The sequence below is a fragment of the Phaethon lepturus genome, unplaced genomic scaffold (assembly GCF_000687285.1).
Source record: "Phaethon lepturus isolate BGI_N335 unplaced genomic scaffold, ASM68728v1 scaffold18993, whole genome shotgun sequence".
Lineage (NCBI taxonomy): Eukaryota > Metazoa > Chordata > Aves > Phaethontiformes > Phaethontidae > Phaethon > Phaethon lepturus.
The window spans coordinates 37,641-54,515 of NW_010531432.1; the positions used below are offsets into that span (position 1 = coordinate 37,641).

General features: G+C 33.5%; 1 protein-coding gene across 1 annotated transcript in view; it reads right to left on the reverse strand.

The window, feature by feature from the left end:
* The window catches only part of CEP290 (centrosomal protein 290kDa), a gene marked incomplete at its 5' end in the record, with an annotated part of 43,668 nt that extends 27,030 nt beyond the window's left edge, over positions 1-16,638 (reverse strand). Inside the window, 13 exons of the mRNA XM_010284567.1 lie at positions 794-967; positions 1,370-1,600; positions 4,363-4,465; positions 6,528-6,643; positions 7,657-7,806; positions 8,790-8,954; positions 9,533-9,675; positions 11,069-11,153; positions 14,234-14,340; positions 14,823-14,910; positions 15,002-15,102; positions 15,769-15,931; positions 16,466-16,638. Of these exons, the coding sequence (XP_010282869.1) occupies positions 794-967; positions 1,370-1,600; positions 4,363-4,465; positions 6,528-6,643; positions 7,657-7,806; positions 8,790-8,954; positions 9,533-9,675; positions 11,069-11,153; positions 14,234-14,340; positions 14,823-14,910; positions 15,002-15,102; positions 15,769-15,931; positions 16,466-16,638 (1,799 nt within the window). The remainder of the gene's footprint in view (positions 1-793; positions 968-1,369; positions 1,601-4,362; positions 4,466-6,527; positions 6,644-7,656; positions 7,807-8,789; positions 8,955-9,532; positions 9,676-11,068; positions 11,154-14,233; positions 14,341-14,822; positions 14,911-15,001; positions 15,103-15,768; positions 15,932-16,465) is intronic.
* Positions 16,639-16,875: the final 237 nt, after the last annotated feature.

Here is a 16,875-nt window from a genome sequence, read left to right on the forward strand (position 1 = left end):
TGTCAACCACAGAAACAGAACAGACAAGAACATGGACATGAGTTTTAACTACTGGTTAAACTACTACTTTCTTGGACTATTATTTCTGACATGAATGAAAAGTAGGACGTAGTATCTTTGAAGCCAGCTTCTTGAAAAGAAGCTCCCTTCTACTTCAAAGGAAAGGTTACATATTTGCAGTCCCTATGACACTTTGCAAACACATTGTGAAGATCTTCGGTTATTTACTTTTTTTATGGACATAAAATTCCCAAAGTTTACTGCCTTTTGGAACTGAACATTTAATTCTTGTAATCAGTAAGAGCACTTACTTTGAGAGAAAGCTTTGAAAGTGTTTACACTCATTCTGCTTTCCTTATGACCTCCAAAACGGAAGACGAGAGCAAATACTCCTTCTGCCAGCCTTGTTTTGGTAATTAAAGAACTAAAAATACTTTGTGAGGGAATATACTCAGAGCTTAACTTAAAAAGCAAACAAAGAAAGAAACCAACGAAAACCAACAAAACATTTAAGCAAAATAATTTTATGTATGCCCCTTGAAATAAAATCTAGCACTTTGTGTATGTTTCTTAATCCACTGAAAAATACCAGGTAAGCAAATTAAAATTTGATATCAACAGTAAGACTGCCTTCCACATCTCATACCCACTATGGAACTGTTACAACCAGCAGTTCTAGCATTGGGACTTCCATTCTATCTTTCTATTAAGTGAGAAATAAAAACAATAGAGAACGAATTAATATATAAAGAGGATTTTTTCCCTTAGGGTTCAAAGATAACACAAACATTACCTCCATGTGTTCCATGTTTGTTGTCCGTTGGACGAGCAAGTTATCTTTTTGTAACATATCTCTGTATTTAGCAGTTAATGCATTATACTGCTTATTAGCCAGTTCTAGCTCAGACAATGGCACACTACCATCCAACACTTTTTGCAGAGCTGCAATCTTAAAGCTAGCCATTTCCTATGAAAATAATCAACACAATGAGTTACTAAGGTCTGCTAGGTCTTTAAATAGAAAAAATAAAATTATTCCATGGAAAAAGAATACCACTGAATAATGCTTTAGAAAATAATACTGGTTTATTTTACCAAATTACTGTCTCTCTTCACAAATTGCTTGCAATAAACATTGACAAAATTTCTCTGGTATTCCAACTCTCTGGGTAATTTTATCATTAATTATTATCAATAATTATGATGCCTATTTAAATACAAAGATTGTTTTGACAAAATTTATAACAATATTTAACAAGCATTTGGGTAATGCATTCAAGAAACTAGTACTGCTTCCATTTTAAAAAAAGCATATTTATTGCCAAATTGTAAAAAAAAAAATATGTATTATTACTACTATAAACTATACCTTGAATCGTTGCAAGTTTCCAATCTTCCCTATAACTGCAGTTTCCATATGTGTTACTTCACCCTTCAGTTTCTCATTTTCTTTTCTAAGATGCCGTTCCGTTTCAAGTAAAATGGTATACTGCCTTGTTAATGACCTCTCATTAACTTGCAAAACAGTTATTTTTCTATTATTTTCTGCAAGTACTTTTTTTGTTTCATCAGGATCCAGCTGAAGTGCACTGAGTAAATTCTGTAAAACAATTTTTTAGCAAGAGCTTTGTACAGAAATATGGTAAAACTCAATTACATAGACAAGCTTTCTTGTACATTTTTTAATCTAGGTGTAAAAATTACGTTAATCTGTCTGAAATAATTTCTTTTTGCTAATAAAACATGTATCACACTCAACACATGCATAAGCATACAACATTCTATTATAAGAAAAGAAAAAAATCTTCAAAATCATTAGTTTCTAAGGAATAGAAACTAAATACATTTGAGTGACTAACTGGAATTTTGGTTAATGCTGACATTTTCAAAATTAAGAACAAAAATAGTTCTCTGCATACATTGTCATCCATCTTCCCCTTTTCACTAGAATCAAAACAAATGTATTGGAACAATTTTCTAAACCAAATAGAATTCCTGTGGTTCCTAACAAACACTAATAACATCCTGCTTTGAGGACGAAACCAGTACTTGTAAAGTAACCACAGGACCCCTCCCATGGAAACATGCATGTGTTTGTGTGTATGTGTGCACACACATGTTTGCATGCATGTATAAATCTGAGGCGGAGGGGACAGAGGGAACTACAGCAAATGAGGTTGTAGAAGACATGTGAGCTTTAGCTTTGCCGTCGCACCCATCAGCCTGCCAAGGAGACAGGGAGTAGAAACCGGAGCTGTAAAACCCCAGATTCCCATAACCTAATGAAGAAGAGTGAGCAGGTAGCTATGTAAGACTCCAGAGTCCTGGAAGCCTGAAGCCATGAAAAAAGATCCAGTTCCATGACAACTGGCAAAGATTTGGCTTTTCTGATTGAGAAGCCTGCTTTTCTTAAGATTTTAAGAGCAACACATTTTCATTGAGCATTTACAGTGAATTAATTTCAGAGAAATATTGAATCTGAAAATATTCACCTAATTGTCATCAAGATTACATACTAACAAAAAATAGTACTAAATAATGGTACATATTTCTTATTTTTGGATAGGATGTGTTTCTGAAAACAAAAGCTATTGGGAAACAGTAATTTCTTAAAAGGTCTCAGCAATATTTTGATAGCACTGCTAACATCATAAAACTCCAATATATTTTAAAGACATTTAGAAAACAAATCCCAGAAATATCTTAATCCTGGTACAATCTACTCCTGTGACTCTGGAAATGCAGAATAAGACACTGAACAAATTAAGTAAGATAGAGCGCGCTCTCTCTTTTTTTTAAACATACAGTAGAAACATCCTGCAAAACAATTTCAAGTTCATTTCTCTGGAAATATATTTAGACTTAATTGCCTCAGGATACAATTATTTTGCAAATCAATTACAGTTATGAACATGATTATAAGCAGGACCACATACCACTACAGTTACCCCTCATGAGAAGAAAAAAGGTTAGAACTCAGCTATCTAAACTGGCATCCACAGTCATTTTCAACACCTTGTGATACCCTCGTCCTGTGTTTGCTTCTCTAAAAGGACATGTGTGTCCTGTATGTCTTCTGTTGTATTTGGCAGCTTTTGGTATCTGCCCAAAGACACCGAAAGCCATCTAAAATTGCACTATGTCTGTGATTAGGCACCTGCATCAATTCCAGGAACTTTTAAGTACCACCTTCTTAAAAAGTCATTTTTCACTTTTCTTAATAGAATGTTGAATTCAGTCTTGGTGGAAATAAATCAAAATAGAGAGGTTAATTCTGTTTCCTGGTTTTGTGAAATACTGATACATATACATTAACTGGTACATGTAAGTAAGATGTAATTCAAAGCAATAACCTTAATTCTTAGCATAAATTAATGTGTTTTCCATGGGGGTGCCTGCACTGCTCCTCCTCCCAATCAAGCAGCCTGGATAACAACTGCTGTTATGAGAGCAGTGTGAATGTAAATAGTGTGTGAACAGAATATCTGAGACTTTCTGAGGGGGCATTGGCTCAGAACTGGTAATGTTAAAGAGGAAGATGACCATCAACCAGATTGAATAGTAACCATAAAATTAGAAACTTGAAATAAAGAAGTAGTCAGCTTGAAAATTAGTATAAAAGCAGCATGAAAGCTTCTAACAGTGGGGGCAGAGAGTTATAATGCAGCACTCATAACCTAGTTCAGCTTTGGAAGTTTCCCCTCTGTCCCTGCAACCTCTGTGCAGATTTGAGTGCTTTCTGCCTGCTGGACACCATGAGCCTCAGTACGCCAGCTGATGGACTGGTGGAACCAAGTGGAACAAGTAGGGATCCACACCTCGGGTGTGTGTATGTGACCTTATGGGGTGATTTCACATCAGTGCGTGGGTTAGAAGACTGCAGGGAGGCACATGGGTACACACACCACCAGAGCACTCCCATGTGTTCACAGCACCCTGGGGCACACATGAGGTGTGTGTGTGTACACAATGAACTTGCACTCTCAGGTAGGTGCTGGTAACCTGAAGGGGCCAGGGAGTGAATATAACTGTGTGAATGTGGATGTGTGGGATGAGAAATATTTGGGATTAATACCTGAATGGCGCTTAGAGATTTTTAGGTCTATAGTAACAGTCTGTATGTGCCTTAATATTGTGATTTACCTTTTGTATAGTTGATAGTGATTCTGAATGTATAGTTCACTGATTACTAATTATTTACATTCCACTAATAAATCAATAAACTTCCCTTCTGATTTGATTTGAATTGAGCAGTTTTTCCATGCAACATTTTTGCCATCTAACAAATTACAGCATTGTATTAAAACCTCTGGTTTATGTATTAAAACCTTTTTGAAAAATTAAAGCAACAAAATTACTTACAGAATATGCCTTTATTTTTGTAGCATCTTGTTCTTTTTGCTCTTCCAGTTTTTTCTTTTCCTCTTTCATATCTTCTGATTCCTTTTGCCAGCTTTCCTTTTGACTAAAACAGTAATGAAATATTTTAATTTAAAATGATGGAAGACTTGATGATTTTTAAAACTGTAACTAAAACAGCAACTCTGAAACACTGCAAACTAAGATACTTATCAGTAAGGTAATTTGAAAAAAAAAATTATAAATTGTAGATGGGTAACTGAAAAACTATTCCCTCTGTTTAGGCTGCAGCTGGTTTAATGATGAAAAAAATTATTAAGTTAGAGAGTCTTACATCTTCTTCACATGTGTAGAGATAGAGATGCCTTACTCCCCCCAAAAATACACATATGGCATTTAATCTGCTTTAAATTGCACACCTGTATTTCAATTAATTACTTTCTTGCACATGTCTTCGTTAAAATAGGTGAAGTTTAAAATTTTGCAATGAAAAACATTGCCATTTTAAGAACCTCTCTGGAAACTCCAGGTCTCCCTTTTATAGGAGAGGAGACAAAAGTCATACTACTGGAACTTACCATGCTGCGAGCCTCGAAATGGGCCTTTTCTTTTTGAAGCAGACTAGGCCCAGCAGATTTCAGCAGGTATTCATAATTGAGCCCAATAATTTGGCTGATAAGATTTACAGCTAGATAAAGTGGTTTGGCAAATAATCAATGACACCTTCGATAACCATTTCCTTTGCATGAAGCACTTGCACATTCATTAGCAAAGAGAAAACTTGCAAGGGGAACAAGGCTTCTGCAGTTCCTGAGAGACAGCTGATTTTGAAGTCTTTTTAATTAATCATACAGAACAGTACAGTATCATACGGAAAAGATTACTCGCTCATCCTCTGAGAATTCCCCACAGCATAGTAGTTGGCTTTTTCTTTAAAAGATGTCAGTTCAAATTTCCCTCAGGAAATGGACAGAATTAAACTTAGGTTTCCCATATCCAAATTCTACATTAGAGGTCAGACTTCTAAATAGAAGGGCAGGCAATGGCTGTAATATTAACTCAATTGTTTCAATGGTTTTGCAAATCTTTCTTTCTATTACATTCATTTTATTTCAGATGCATAAAGGACATAATTTCCCACCCTAGTTTTAGTATTTCAGTGAAAAACAAACAAAAAGATAAAAAGATTCAGCTTCAGTTTGGCCCAAACTACTCTCCTCTATCCATTTCTATTTATTTGTTTGGAAAGAAAAAAGACTATGGACTGTTTATACATGTCTAATAAGGAAGTTCCTATAGACTGTATAGGATAGTTTAGGCTACTTTAAACAAATAATCAAGGGCATTTCAGAAGTAGTGTTTTCTCTTCAAAGATGTCTTAGTTTCTTCCATAATGGAAGAAAATGAAGGGAAAGGAAAGAAAATGCTCTGAAAGTATGTCCTTATGGGATGCCAAGTCAAGGAATCTCTTCTCCTAACTTCAATCTGTAACATGTTTGGAGAAGGAGCCTTGAATCATCATCTCATCCCTGTCATTAGAGATATCCAACCTAGTAGTAAATAAGGCAGTATATATTATAGTCTTTAATATTTTAAAAAAGCTATAGCTTTAATGCCTCAAATAGAGATCATGTTATCTGATAAGTCTTAGAAATTAGACTAAAATTTTTTAAAAATTAATTTTTTAAAATAGAAATTAGATTCAGTGAAGCATATAAAGGAACTAAGAGTCTGAAAGAAAACCAACTATGAAGCCCTGATGATATGAAATTTTAAAAGAGCTATCTCTGACTGTGATTTGGATCACAGTCGTCTTTTTTTCCCCCCCTCAGAAAAACTTTAGGACCCATACTTGAAAGCAAAAGAAAATAAGACTGAAGAGTCTGTAATACCAGGTTCTAATAAAATACAAGATAGCAGATGCAGAGAACACAACGCAATCCTCATTACAAAGCACGCAATATGAAGACAGTTCAGCAGAAAATGTTTTTGTAAGAGTTTTGTGAATCTTTACAGGACTAAGGAAAATCTATGGAGTCCATATCCAAGAGCAGCAGCACTTATGAGACTAACCAAAGAACTACTTCAACACAGCAGCAAATCTTGTATTAAAAGTTATTAAACATTTAGATAGTTGAACTTTCATGATTCAAGAAAGAGAACAATACCTTTGATATTCTTTATACAGCAAGCCTTGTTGATGACGAATTACTGCAAATTTTCGCTTGTAGTCCTCTACTGCATCTTCTAATTGTTTAAGTAACAGTTCTTTATTTTCCAGTTCCTAATGATTATTTTCCAAATAAAAATATTGAAGTGATTAATATAGGCTTTAAACATGAAAGGATTAATCAAAATGACAGTTCTCTCTTGTGTTTTTCATGATAGATGCTTCTGTCATCAGCTGTGTGAACTGCAGATATGAAATGTGTATTTTCTTTAGAAGCAACAGGTGAAAAATAATAAACTTTAAAAGTTTAATAATAAACCTTGGCATTCATATTAATAGGTGTGAAATAGCGCATAATTGCACTGTGCATTACAGCCCTCAAAGTTCAATACACTATGCCCACTAAGGATACTAACTGAATGTCTAACTGGAAAGCGATGTTTTCTTCTCATGTTCCCAAATGGTCTTCTACTTAATAATCATATACAGTTGAAAAATATTCTCTAATCAACAAAAGTAAAGTGATCAAAGACAAAACAAAATACTTAAATAACAATAAAAAGGTAAGTTATTTTTACTCCAATTCTCAAAGAGACAATTCTTCTTTACTATATGCTTGTTTGCTATGCTTCCCACAGGAATCACTGGCTTTGGTCTCAATATATTTATGCCTCTTTTTATAAATGTTGACATATTTTTGACAAATGATGGAATTAAAATTAATATAGAGATCTTTGCTGTATAGAGAAAAAACTGTTCAGATTAGGATTTGAACATGCAGGTATGGAATCCAGGCAGCAGAAAGAGGGAGAATTTCTCATAGAAAGAGTGCAACTGCAGAAGTAGAAGGAAATGTGGGCAAATATTTAGATCAAAATTCAGATTAAAAACAAAAAAATCTGAATTGTTGTCAAAAATTTAATTAAGTATTACCTTCCAGGTTTACAACACAGTAAAATACTTCCAGCTTTAAAAAAAACAGAATAACCCAAAAACTTTACTGAATGTCAGAACTTCAAAATAATTTTGGAGAGTTCTCCCATGTCCATACATGGCATGGTCCTAGATTTCAGAGGAATTAGCTATATGTTACAAATACTCTTGATAGCAAGGAGTGAGTGAGTTACCTGTATAAGATGTATTAAATATTCATTCAGAGAATTAATCATATTAGCACTTGAAGGAACCATTCCTTCTGGAAGATTCACTGTTTGGAAGACAATATTGGCACCTTCTGACCGATGTAATAAGCAAATTTCATTTTTCAGTTGTGCAATCTAAAGAAAAGAAACAAAAACATAAAGAAGCATCTCATGGTATTCAATTAAAAACAAATCACTGATGGAAAAAATATTATTTTCCTGTGCTACATCAGTTGTTATTAAAAACCTAATTCACTTCCACTTATTGTCTAAAGAATTCAAACACTCTTTTAAAGTACCTTTTAATGCTGTGATTCCATAAATCATTAAATACATAATATCTTAAGCCAAATTTATCAAGTAACTTCAGCAATCAGGGCAGCTTCACGTACCTAAGGATGCACCACAGTTTTATTCCAAACTGTTTAAAACACAGTGCATGTTATTCCTTTTAAAAAGATTAAGTTTGGATAGAATTATCGCAGTGGCTATTTGATGGTTTATTCTAAACAAGTCTTTGCCTTTTCATTTAACTTCTTAAAAGCTCTCTGGGTCTCTACTCCAGTAGTACATAAAACATTATTCTAGGATATTAGGTACAGGCAAATCTTTTTGCATCACCAAAGCTCTTCTAAAAGGCAAATTTAAGTTTGGGTTCTCATAAGATAATATTCCATTCCTTATTCCTGCCCTGGAAGAAGCATTCCAGAGAATCAATTGTACAACTTAAAAGAAGATACAGGATTTTAGAGAACAATTCATCATTTTAGGACACTTAATCTCTGTTACTTATTTATAAATAACAAATGCAAGACTACTGGCTTCCTGAAGAAAGAAATCTGTGAGATTTTTTGGGCACAGCTCTCCCCAAAAGATAGGCATGCTTCACGTTTAACATGATAGGATATTCCAAGGATAAAGTAACATTAAGAAGAGTAAGATCTGAACTTAAAATGGACAAACTGACAGATCCAATTCATAAATTTAACTAAGATTTGTATAATTACACTGTTTACATAAGGTAAATTCAGTACCTTATAGATTGTGTGTTTTTTTCTAAATTATCAGAGCAGCTACTTTTCAAGTACCAGATAAATTGTATAAAACGAATTGTATACCTTTTCATTTGCATTTGCCAGCTGATTGGAGAAATGTGTTGCCTCCTTCTGGGTTTGTTTAAGTTCCTGTCTTAATTCTTCATTTCGTCCCGTAAGCTGGTCAACCTGAGCTTTCAAGTGTACACTAGCATCAAAGACTCCCGCTGAATTCTTTGACTCCATTGCCTAATGCAGTAAACATTTAATTAACAAAACAGAGAAAAAGTGCAGAAAAGCTTTGTTTTTTCATAATAAACTGGAGCCCTCAAATTTAGACTACATGAAATTAGCATAAAGCATGAAATGGTAACATTTTAAAATCTACTTATTGGTTTCCTGAAGTGTATTTGCCATAGACTGTGATTTAAATGGTTAAATTTTCCTTTTAAAACTGTTGAAGGTGTCTGGATAAAGAATTTTTCTTAAACACTTCCTGCAGTGAGATAAAGATTGCATAGAGATAAAAGACATGCAAACAAACTTTTACCTAAGTTTTACCACTAGGACAATAAATTTGCCAAAGACAGTTTTATACTACCCAGCTGAATTTTTTTTTTTTATTTTTATTGGCAACCTCTTGTTGCTGCGTATTTCTAATTTGCATTTTTAAAGAAATATCACACTATGTACTCATACTGGTAACTAAGGAAGTATATGTATAAGGAAGCTACTATTTAATTATATGATAACCCAAATAATTGAGGAGGAAAAAAAAAGCCTGTAAATACTATAAAGTTAAATAATATTTTAGAAAGCGAACTTACATTAACTAAACGATCCAGACTAGGGATTATTAAGGCTGTTTCTCCTCCCTTCACACTAGGATCCTTCTGCATTTCCTTGACAGCTTGCAGTATTTCCTTCATTCCTTGCTCAAGGTGTTTATTCTCTTCTGATAATTCTTTTACTGTAATAAAAATTGTAAATGCGTCCAAAAGCACTGAAAAGATAAGCTAAGGGTTCCTGGCACATTTCATTATAGTACTTGTTGATTTGATATGTAAAAAGAATGTTCAGATTATGCATAGACATAACCAATTAGGAAGTTAAAAGTAGAGCTGCTAGGAACATCCAGATAATGTATTTTGCTGGAGAAATACCAACAAAACAATAATGAAATGCTTCATGGGAACACATTTGGCTTTATTGAACCTTCCAGTCTTCAGTGTTTCCTGCCACATTTTTCACTTCTTTAGCAGCCTGTCTAACTGGCTTTCACAAATCCAGAAACGTGGATCTTCAAATGTTTGGGTGTAACAATGAAGCATATAGGAATTGCCTGAATTCCTGCTCCAGACTGGGAAAAAAGAACATGTAAATTATTTAGCTGTAACAAGGACTCTCAAGACATGCAGTTTTCTTGCCACTATTAGTCTCTCACTGGAATTCCAGAGTTTCCAGCACAGAGCAAGAAGTCTGGAAACCTCAAAAAAAAAAAAAAAAAACAAATCAACAAACCCGTCAGGACATTCTCTGGAAATTAAACAATATAGCTAACTGTCCTGAAGACCAAGGAGTGAACTGCAAAATCTGGAGCAGTTTGAGCAGTTTCACCAAGTCTATTTTGAAAAGTCAAAATGAATTTTTAGAATTCACATTCTCTGGGAAGAAAATTAAGATTCTTGTCTACAGAAATTAGCATTATTTTTATTTCAGAGTTTGCAAGCAGTGCACTTCAGCTAATATACATAAGCAGCAAGTGGGTTTAATTTCCCAACACTTCTTTGCAGCCAGAAAAGCACTATAATTACACAAGGAAATTATATAATTTTTATAATTGGGATCACTCACAGACTTAAAGCCCTTATTAGATCTGATTCAGGAAGGAAAAACATGTCAGATTCCAGTTTAATCTATTTAGTATGAATAAACTATGTTTCATGTACTATCACTAATTTAAAATTAGCAACACTATATATGTATTTATACATACACACACAAAGATATACACTAATATAAACACAAAATTTTAAGAAAAAAGTCATTTATGAGAAGTCAAAGAAATTCCAATTCAATAAATGCCATTTACATTCATTGTTTTGTACTCATTGTGTTCACACCTGGACCAATTCACAACCATAATTTCCACCATTCAGAAGTATATCAGAATGATTGTATAATAACCTTCTATGTACATAGCAAACTCAATCATTGTGAAAGATACCAAAGCAAACTGCATTTCAAACAGAAACTGTAAAGTCAGATATTTGTGGTCACAGTCACAGAAACTGAACAGAATAAGCAAACTATCTGCAGGTACCTGATAATATTCTCTAGTTTTAAAACAGGTGTCAACTTACATTTAGATTGAAATTTGGCTATTACAGTCCTGTTCTTCTCCAAATCTCTCTCTCTCACACTTAATTCATTTGCAAGATACTCATTCTAAAGAAAAGAACAAAGATGGCCCAAAAATTGTAATTTAGGAATTTTAGTATTAGAATTTTCGTTAAGGCTCTGTGTTTAGATGAGAATAAATGCTTGAAAATATTGCTAATCCATATATATTCAACAGTGAAATTATATAGTATGTAAACCAAAAGGAGACATTATATAGAAGGCAACAAGAAAAGGAATAGCTTCATCTTCACAGCAACAAAATTATCAGGAAAAAATTATTTAAACCATAAATAAACTTTATATAAAATCTATCTTTTTTTTTTCTTTTTTTAACCTTGTACTACCTGCACTGCCTGGCTTCTGCATCTTTCAAGATTTAATTCTGAATAATTATTTAGCATATTCTTGATCAACAAATCTCTGGATATGTGCTTATTCTAAAAAAAACCCCAGAAGTAAGTTATTAGTGTAGGATTCTATCTCCATTTTTATATATATATATCTAAAAATATACTTCCAAGACTTATCTTTCAAAATATAAAAAACCACTTCTTTTCTACTGAAAATGCAGTTAGTAGGCATTACTCATTCCACAGCTTTGCTAACACAGTATCTTACGAGAAATCACAACAGTAAAGCATACTCCTGTAGCATGGAAAACTGTTGTATCATTGAAAAAAGCCTGCTGTATATAGAGTTATACTTTCCACTGATGAATTACATAGCTCAACAGGCTCAACGAAAATGCTATCAGTTCCAAAACATTTCGGTTAAAGATAGGAAAGATCTCTCTTATACTTTGTAACCATGATGTTTTCTCATCCCATTCTTAGGTGGTTTCTCCCAGACAAAAAATACACAGATTCTAATTTTAGCAACTTGATGTTCTAGTTCTGGCCTTTTTTCAAATTTGGAGTATGCCTTCATGAAAATTTCCCAGTCCACATATGAATCTCCTCCTTGAAATGCAACAGCAACAGAGATGGAGTCACTGGGAGAATTACACAAGTAATTCCATATAACACTCTCTAGGGAAACATGTATTCGTGGGTCACGCAGTAGTTGGAACAACAGTCTGGTACAGACCAAAAGTCTGTGAGAGTCTGAGGGACTGGCTTGATCCATGCACAAAATGTATCTCTTGAAACCAAAGCAACGTCTTCCACTATACAGAAAACTAACACAGCATTTCAAGGTACCAATTTAGGAAGCTACCAGTGAATATTTTTTTTTATGATTTATCATGTGAATAAAAGAAACCACAGCAAGCATCCTGAAATCAACACGTTCTTTCACTGATTATAAAATGTTTTCAAAAATCCTTTAGAGAACCTAAAGGATTTTATCATTAGAGATAATTTTAATAAATAATGGAATTTTTCATTGGAAATATTTTGGGGTTTTTTTTTCCAGAAAACAGATATACATTATCTTTGTCAGTTGGCAGGGAAATGGATAAAAGAATAGAAGAACCAACTCAGGAACTTATTAGATGTTTCCCAGAAGGAAAGGCCTTTCTCATTCCAAGAGTCTAACTTTACACCATCTGTTCTCCCTGGAGGTAGGAGACGTCCCCTAGTCAAATAACAATTGCATCTTTCAACTGAAATCTCATCATCTTTCATACCAAAGGACTGATTCAGCCCCTACTTCACTCAACTAACTAATAAATTACCATTTGTATTCCTGTGTATTTATTTAAAACAATTTTTAAAAACAATCCTCAAACTATGTTGTTTAAAATACAGTTGCAACAATTGATTTGCATGAGATGCAAGCCTGTACGCACTAGTAAGAAAAGTGACAAGTACTTTGTTTACACAGATAGGTGTAAAGTCTTAAAATAAAAACTATTCTCTCTTTGTACCCATCTATGTGCATGTGCATGGGTGTTGTGCAAACTTTTTCCACTAACAGAATGAAAATATATGCCTACATTTTTCAATCCTATGTCAACAAATAAACTACAAATTAATGACTTGGTGCTTTTTTTATTACAAGAAAAAATGCTCAACTGGCAGTTCTATTGGAACTAGCCCATAGCTTTAATTAATAAAGATTTAAGTAAACACATCTTTATTGTTTGAATTTATCTTCTAAGTAACTGCAATAGATACAAACATAGCATAAATGTGTCTCACCTGCGATCTAAGAATGGCTAATTCTCTCTTCAATTGCTCTGTGAGATTTTCAACAGGATCTACCTGACCTGAGTGTTCTGATTGTCCATTTTCAAGTCCACTTTCCAAAGCTTTCACTTGCAACAGTTCTGTTAGGCATTTCTTTCCTTCTCTGTCTTCTTGAAAGGTAGTTAAATCAGAAAACTTTACTTGCGAATTGTCTTGCTTATCCTTCAATGTCATTATTTGTGTTTTGTGCATTACTGGCTTTCCAAGAGCCGATGCACAAGGAATCAGAGAGTTTTTCCTGAGAGATAGTCCTAGGCAGAAATCTTCCTGAGATGTTTGGTCTGAATTAGAAGTTATGGACGCTTGATTCTGAAAAGATGGTTTGTTTCTGTAATTTTGGTTATTTATCTCTGAGGTCTGACACACTTGCTGATAAGCAGAAAGCGAACCTGTGTAGTCTGATTTTAAGTCTTTTGACATCTCTCTATCGTCTGTGTAATCTGTTATGCCTGATGTCTGTGTAAATCGTAGCTCTGGTGATGTGAAAAGCTCTTTTATACTAAGAGTTTCAGAATTACAGTTGTCGTTAACTAGCTGCTGCTCTGTCACATGTTTTGAACCTAAATGAACCAAAGGAGTATTTCTATTTTTTTCCAAGTGATCTAAATTCTCAAGTACGTCAGAAGTTCTTCTAGGTAGATTTCCCACAGCTTTACTGTTTTCAGCTACATCTCCCTCTGATTTCAAAAGTCTAATTGGTGCTTCTCTACCTGCAACTGTGGTTCTCCCTTCCACGTTACACGAACTGCTAGCCTATATTCACAAAGAATACAGAACACTCATTAGTCTTCTAAAACAATTACAAATTATTCATTTTTTGAATTTTTAAAAGCAGTTAATAAAAGCACCTAGAGAAATATTTGGACAGATATTTAAAAATCATTATTTTGAAAGAGAAATACAATAAATGTTTATGAACTTGCTTTATGAACCTACCTTTGCTTTTACTTCAGAAATATGTCTGTTGAAATCCAACTTCCTCTTATTCATTCCCTTCTCTTCAATAAAGCTATCACTCATCTGCACATCACCAGCATCCAATCCTAATTGCAAGTAAATGTACAAGTAGTAAATGATTATGAAATTTCAATTGGTCTCCAAGCAAGGGAATATATTCCATTTAATATATCTGAGTTGTTCTAGTTTTCTGCCTGCAACGTAAGGAGATGTAAACCTTTCCATCTGAGCACATTACACTTCCATGGGTGGCACAGAATTGAAATGTTAAGATTTTTGAAACACATCCATTATATAGATTTACTGGAAATCACAGCAAGATGATCCTGCGTCTAAGAACTGCAAGCCAATGACATAACTCTCAGTGATGCATTACTAGCCATCACAAATCAAAAAGCTACTGGGCTTTAAGACTACAGAAATACAAAACCACTCATCTCTTCCTACAGACTCAATGAAATGTATTTAGCCTTGTAATTTAAACAAATGAGTAAATATATCATAGCTATATTAATAAGTATAGACAGCATGTTTTTGACAGGAGAGTTTATAACAAAAAAACCCCTACCTATTGTTGCAACTCTTCTTCCTTTCTCCTGAGCCAACTTACGAACCTGTTTTTTCAGTTCAATTCTTTCCTCTTCTAGTCTTTCAATCTGCATATTATTATTCACAGATCAGTATTTCATTTTGTTCAAATACATTTTTATTATGTAGCTCATAAAAAAAAAAGGATTTATCACTTGCCTCTTGCAAAAGAATCTGGTTTTCAGCTCTGTATTGCTGCTGCTTCAGTGCTTTGCTGTTTCTGAATTCATTTAAATCAACCATCGTCATTGGCTCAAGACCTAAAACACAGTATATGCCGTATAATTATTCATTAAGGAGGAACAGTAATGTTAGTAAGAATGCAGTTAATTTAAATCAGAACATAACTAGTCAAGTAGAATTAAAAAAATAGTATGTTGATAGTTGAATATATGTAAGTATTTCTATATATGTAGACACATCTTATGCTCCATGTAATAACACCAGAAGAAAGCATAATTTTACTTCAGTTACTGAAAAAAACAAAATGCAATAAAATTACACCTAAAATTAACTACATTTATGTTTAGATTCTTCTATGTAAAAATAAGCCTGTCCAAAGTTTTCTCTGTGTTTTTTAATCCAGCATTACAACTTCAGTATGTTATGGTTCCAAATACCATATTATGAAATTATTAAGCAGCGTACAGTCAAAGAGGAATCGAAACCAAAAAAGCGCTACAAAACCTATTCTCCTACTTTCTTCAGTCAAAGAACCTGTAAGCCAAGTTTAGTCATGTATATTCAAGTTTAGTCATGTATATTCATGCAGTTTCTCCTAACTAACTAAAACTACTTGCAAATATTAGCAGAATATACAAAATTATTTCCAAGTAATTACTCAGTATAGTAAAATATTTCCATGACATAATGTTATTTCAGTTCTTACACAACAAATAATTGAAAATGTAATGGATATAGCATACCTAAGCGGTGTCTGAGTTCTTCATTTTCATCAAGAAAATCATTTATTTTAAGTTCAAGCTTATTGACTTCCTTAATTAATGTTTCAATTTCATGATCTCGTATTTTGATTTGCTTTTTTAGATCTTTTATTTCAGCAACAGCCTCTTCCAAACCATATATTCCCTATAAAAACCCAAATGGAAAGTAAAAACAGAACAAGCAACAGAAGATACAAGAAAATAAATTATGAATCTGTCTTTCATCATTACATAGGTAAGAAAAAATGTTTTTCAGCCTGTATCACTATTCTGCACTATGCTTAGTGAAAAAAGTTACTGAATAAAAAGCAGATCATACAAATCTGTCTTCTGACTACAGAGAAGTCTCTGCAGATTTCAAAATTGAGTCCTCTTACTACATGATCCTTTGAAGAATCGTATCTTGAGTGTTCAATTACTCTTCCATGGACTTCAGAAGCCCATATGAATATGTTTAAACTGACAACTTGTAAAAATTTTTAAGAATGGCTAATAAATTGCATGCACTCAATGACTACTAAATGTTATTACGAAAGAAAAGAAAAAAACAAAACAAAACACACACCAGAAGTCATTCACTTAATTTCCAATTAGAACACAGTCAATAAAAAAATGGAAGGACAAAATGATTTCCTAAAAATATGATGAAATACCCTGTCCACTCTAAACAATTGTTTACCAGTTCATAGTCTCTCATTCGTTTCAGAGCCTCAACAAGCTCTTTGTCCTTTTCTCTAGCATCTGCTTCTGCTAATTCTGCTGATTTCTCAGCCTCCTTAGTTCTCTCTTCTAGCATTTTTAACTTTTCTTGCATATCCGCAATACGATTCTGCTGAGCAAGAGATGAGTGACCTGGAAAGAAAAACCTTGATTTGTTCACAATTCAACTAGGAATTCTTCCTATCAGCCATTAAGCAAGAAAGAAACATTTCAGATAATGTTATAAAGGAGATCTTCATTTTCTGCTCTTTTTAATTAAGTAATTACAAGACTATATACGGGAGCTTTTTTTTCCCTAATAGTTCATTCAAACAAATATTACAAGAAGTGCATGCACATAATCTTCCCCCTGTACCAGGGAAGATTATG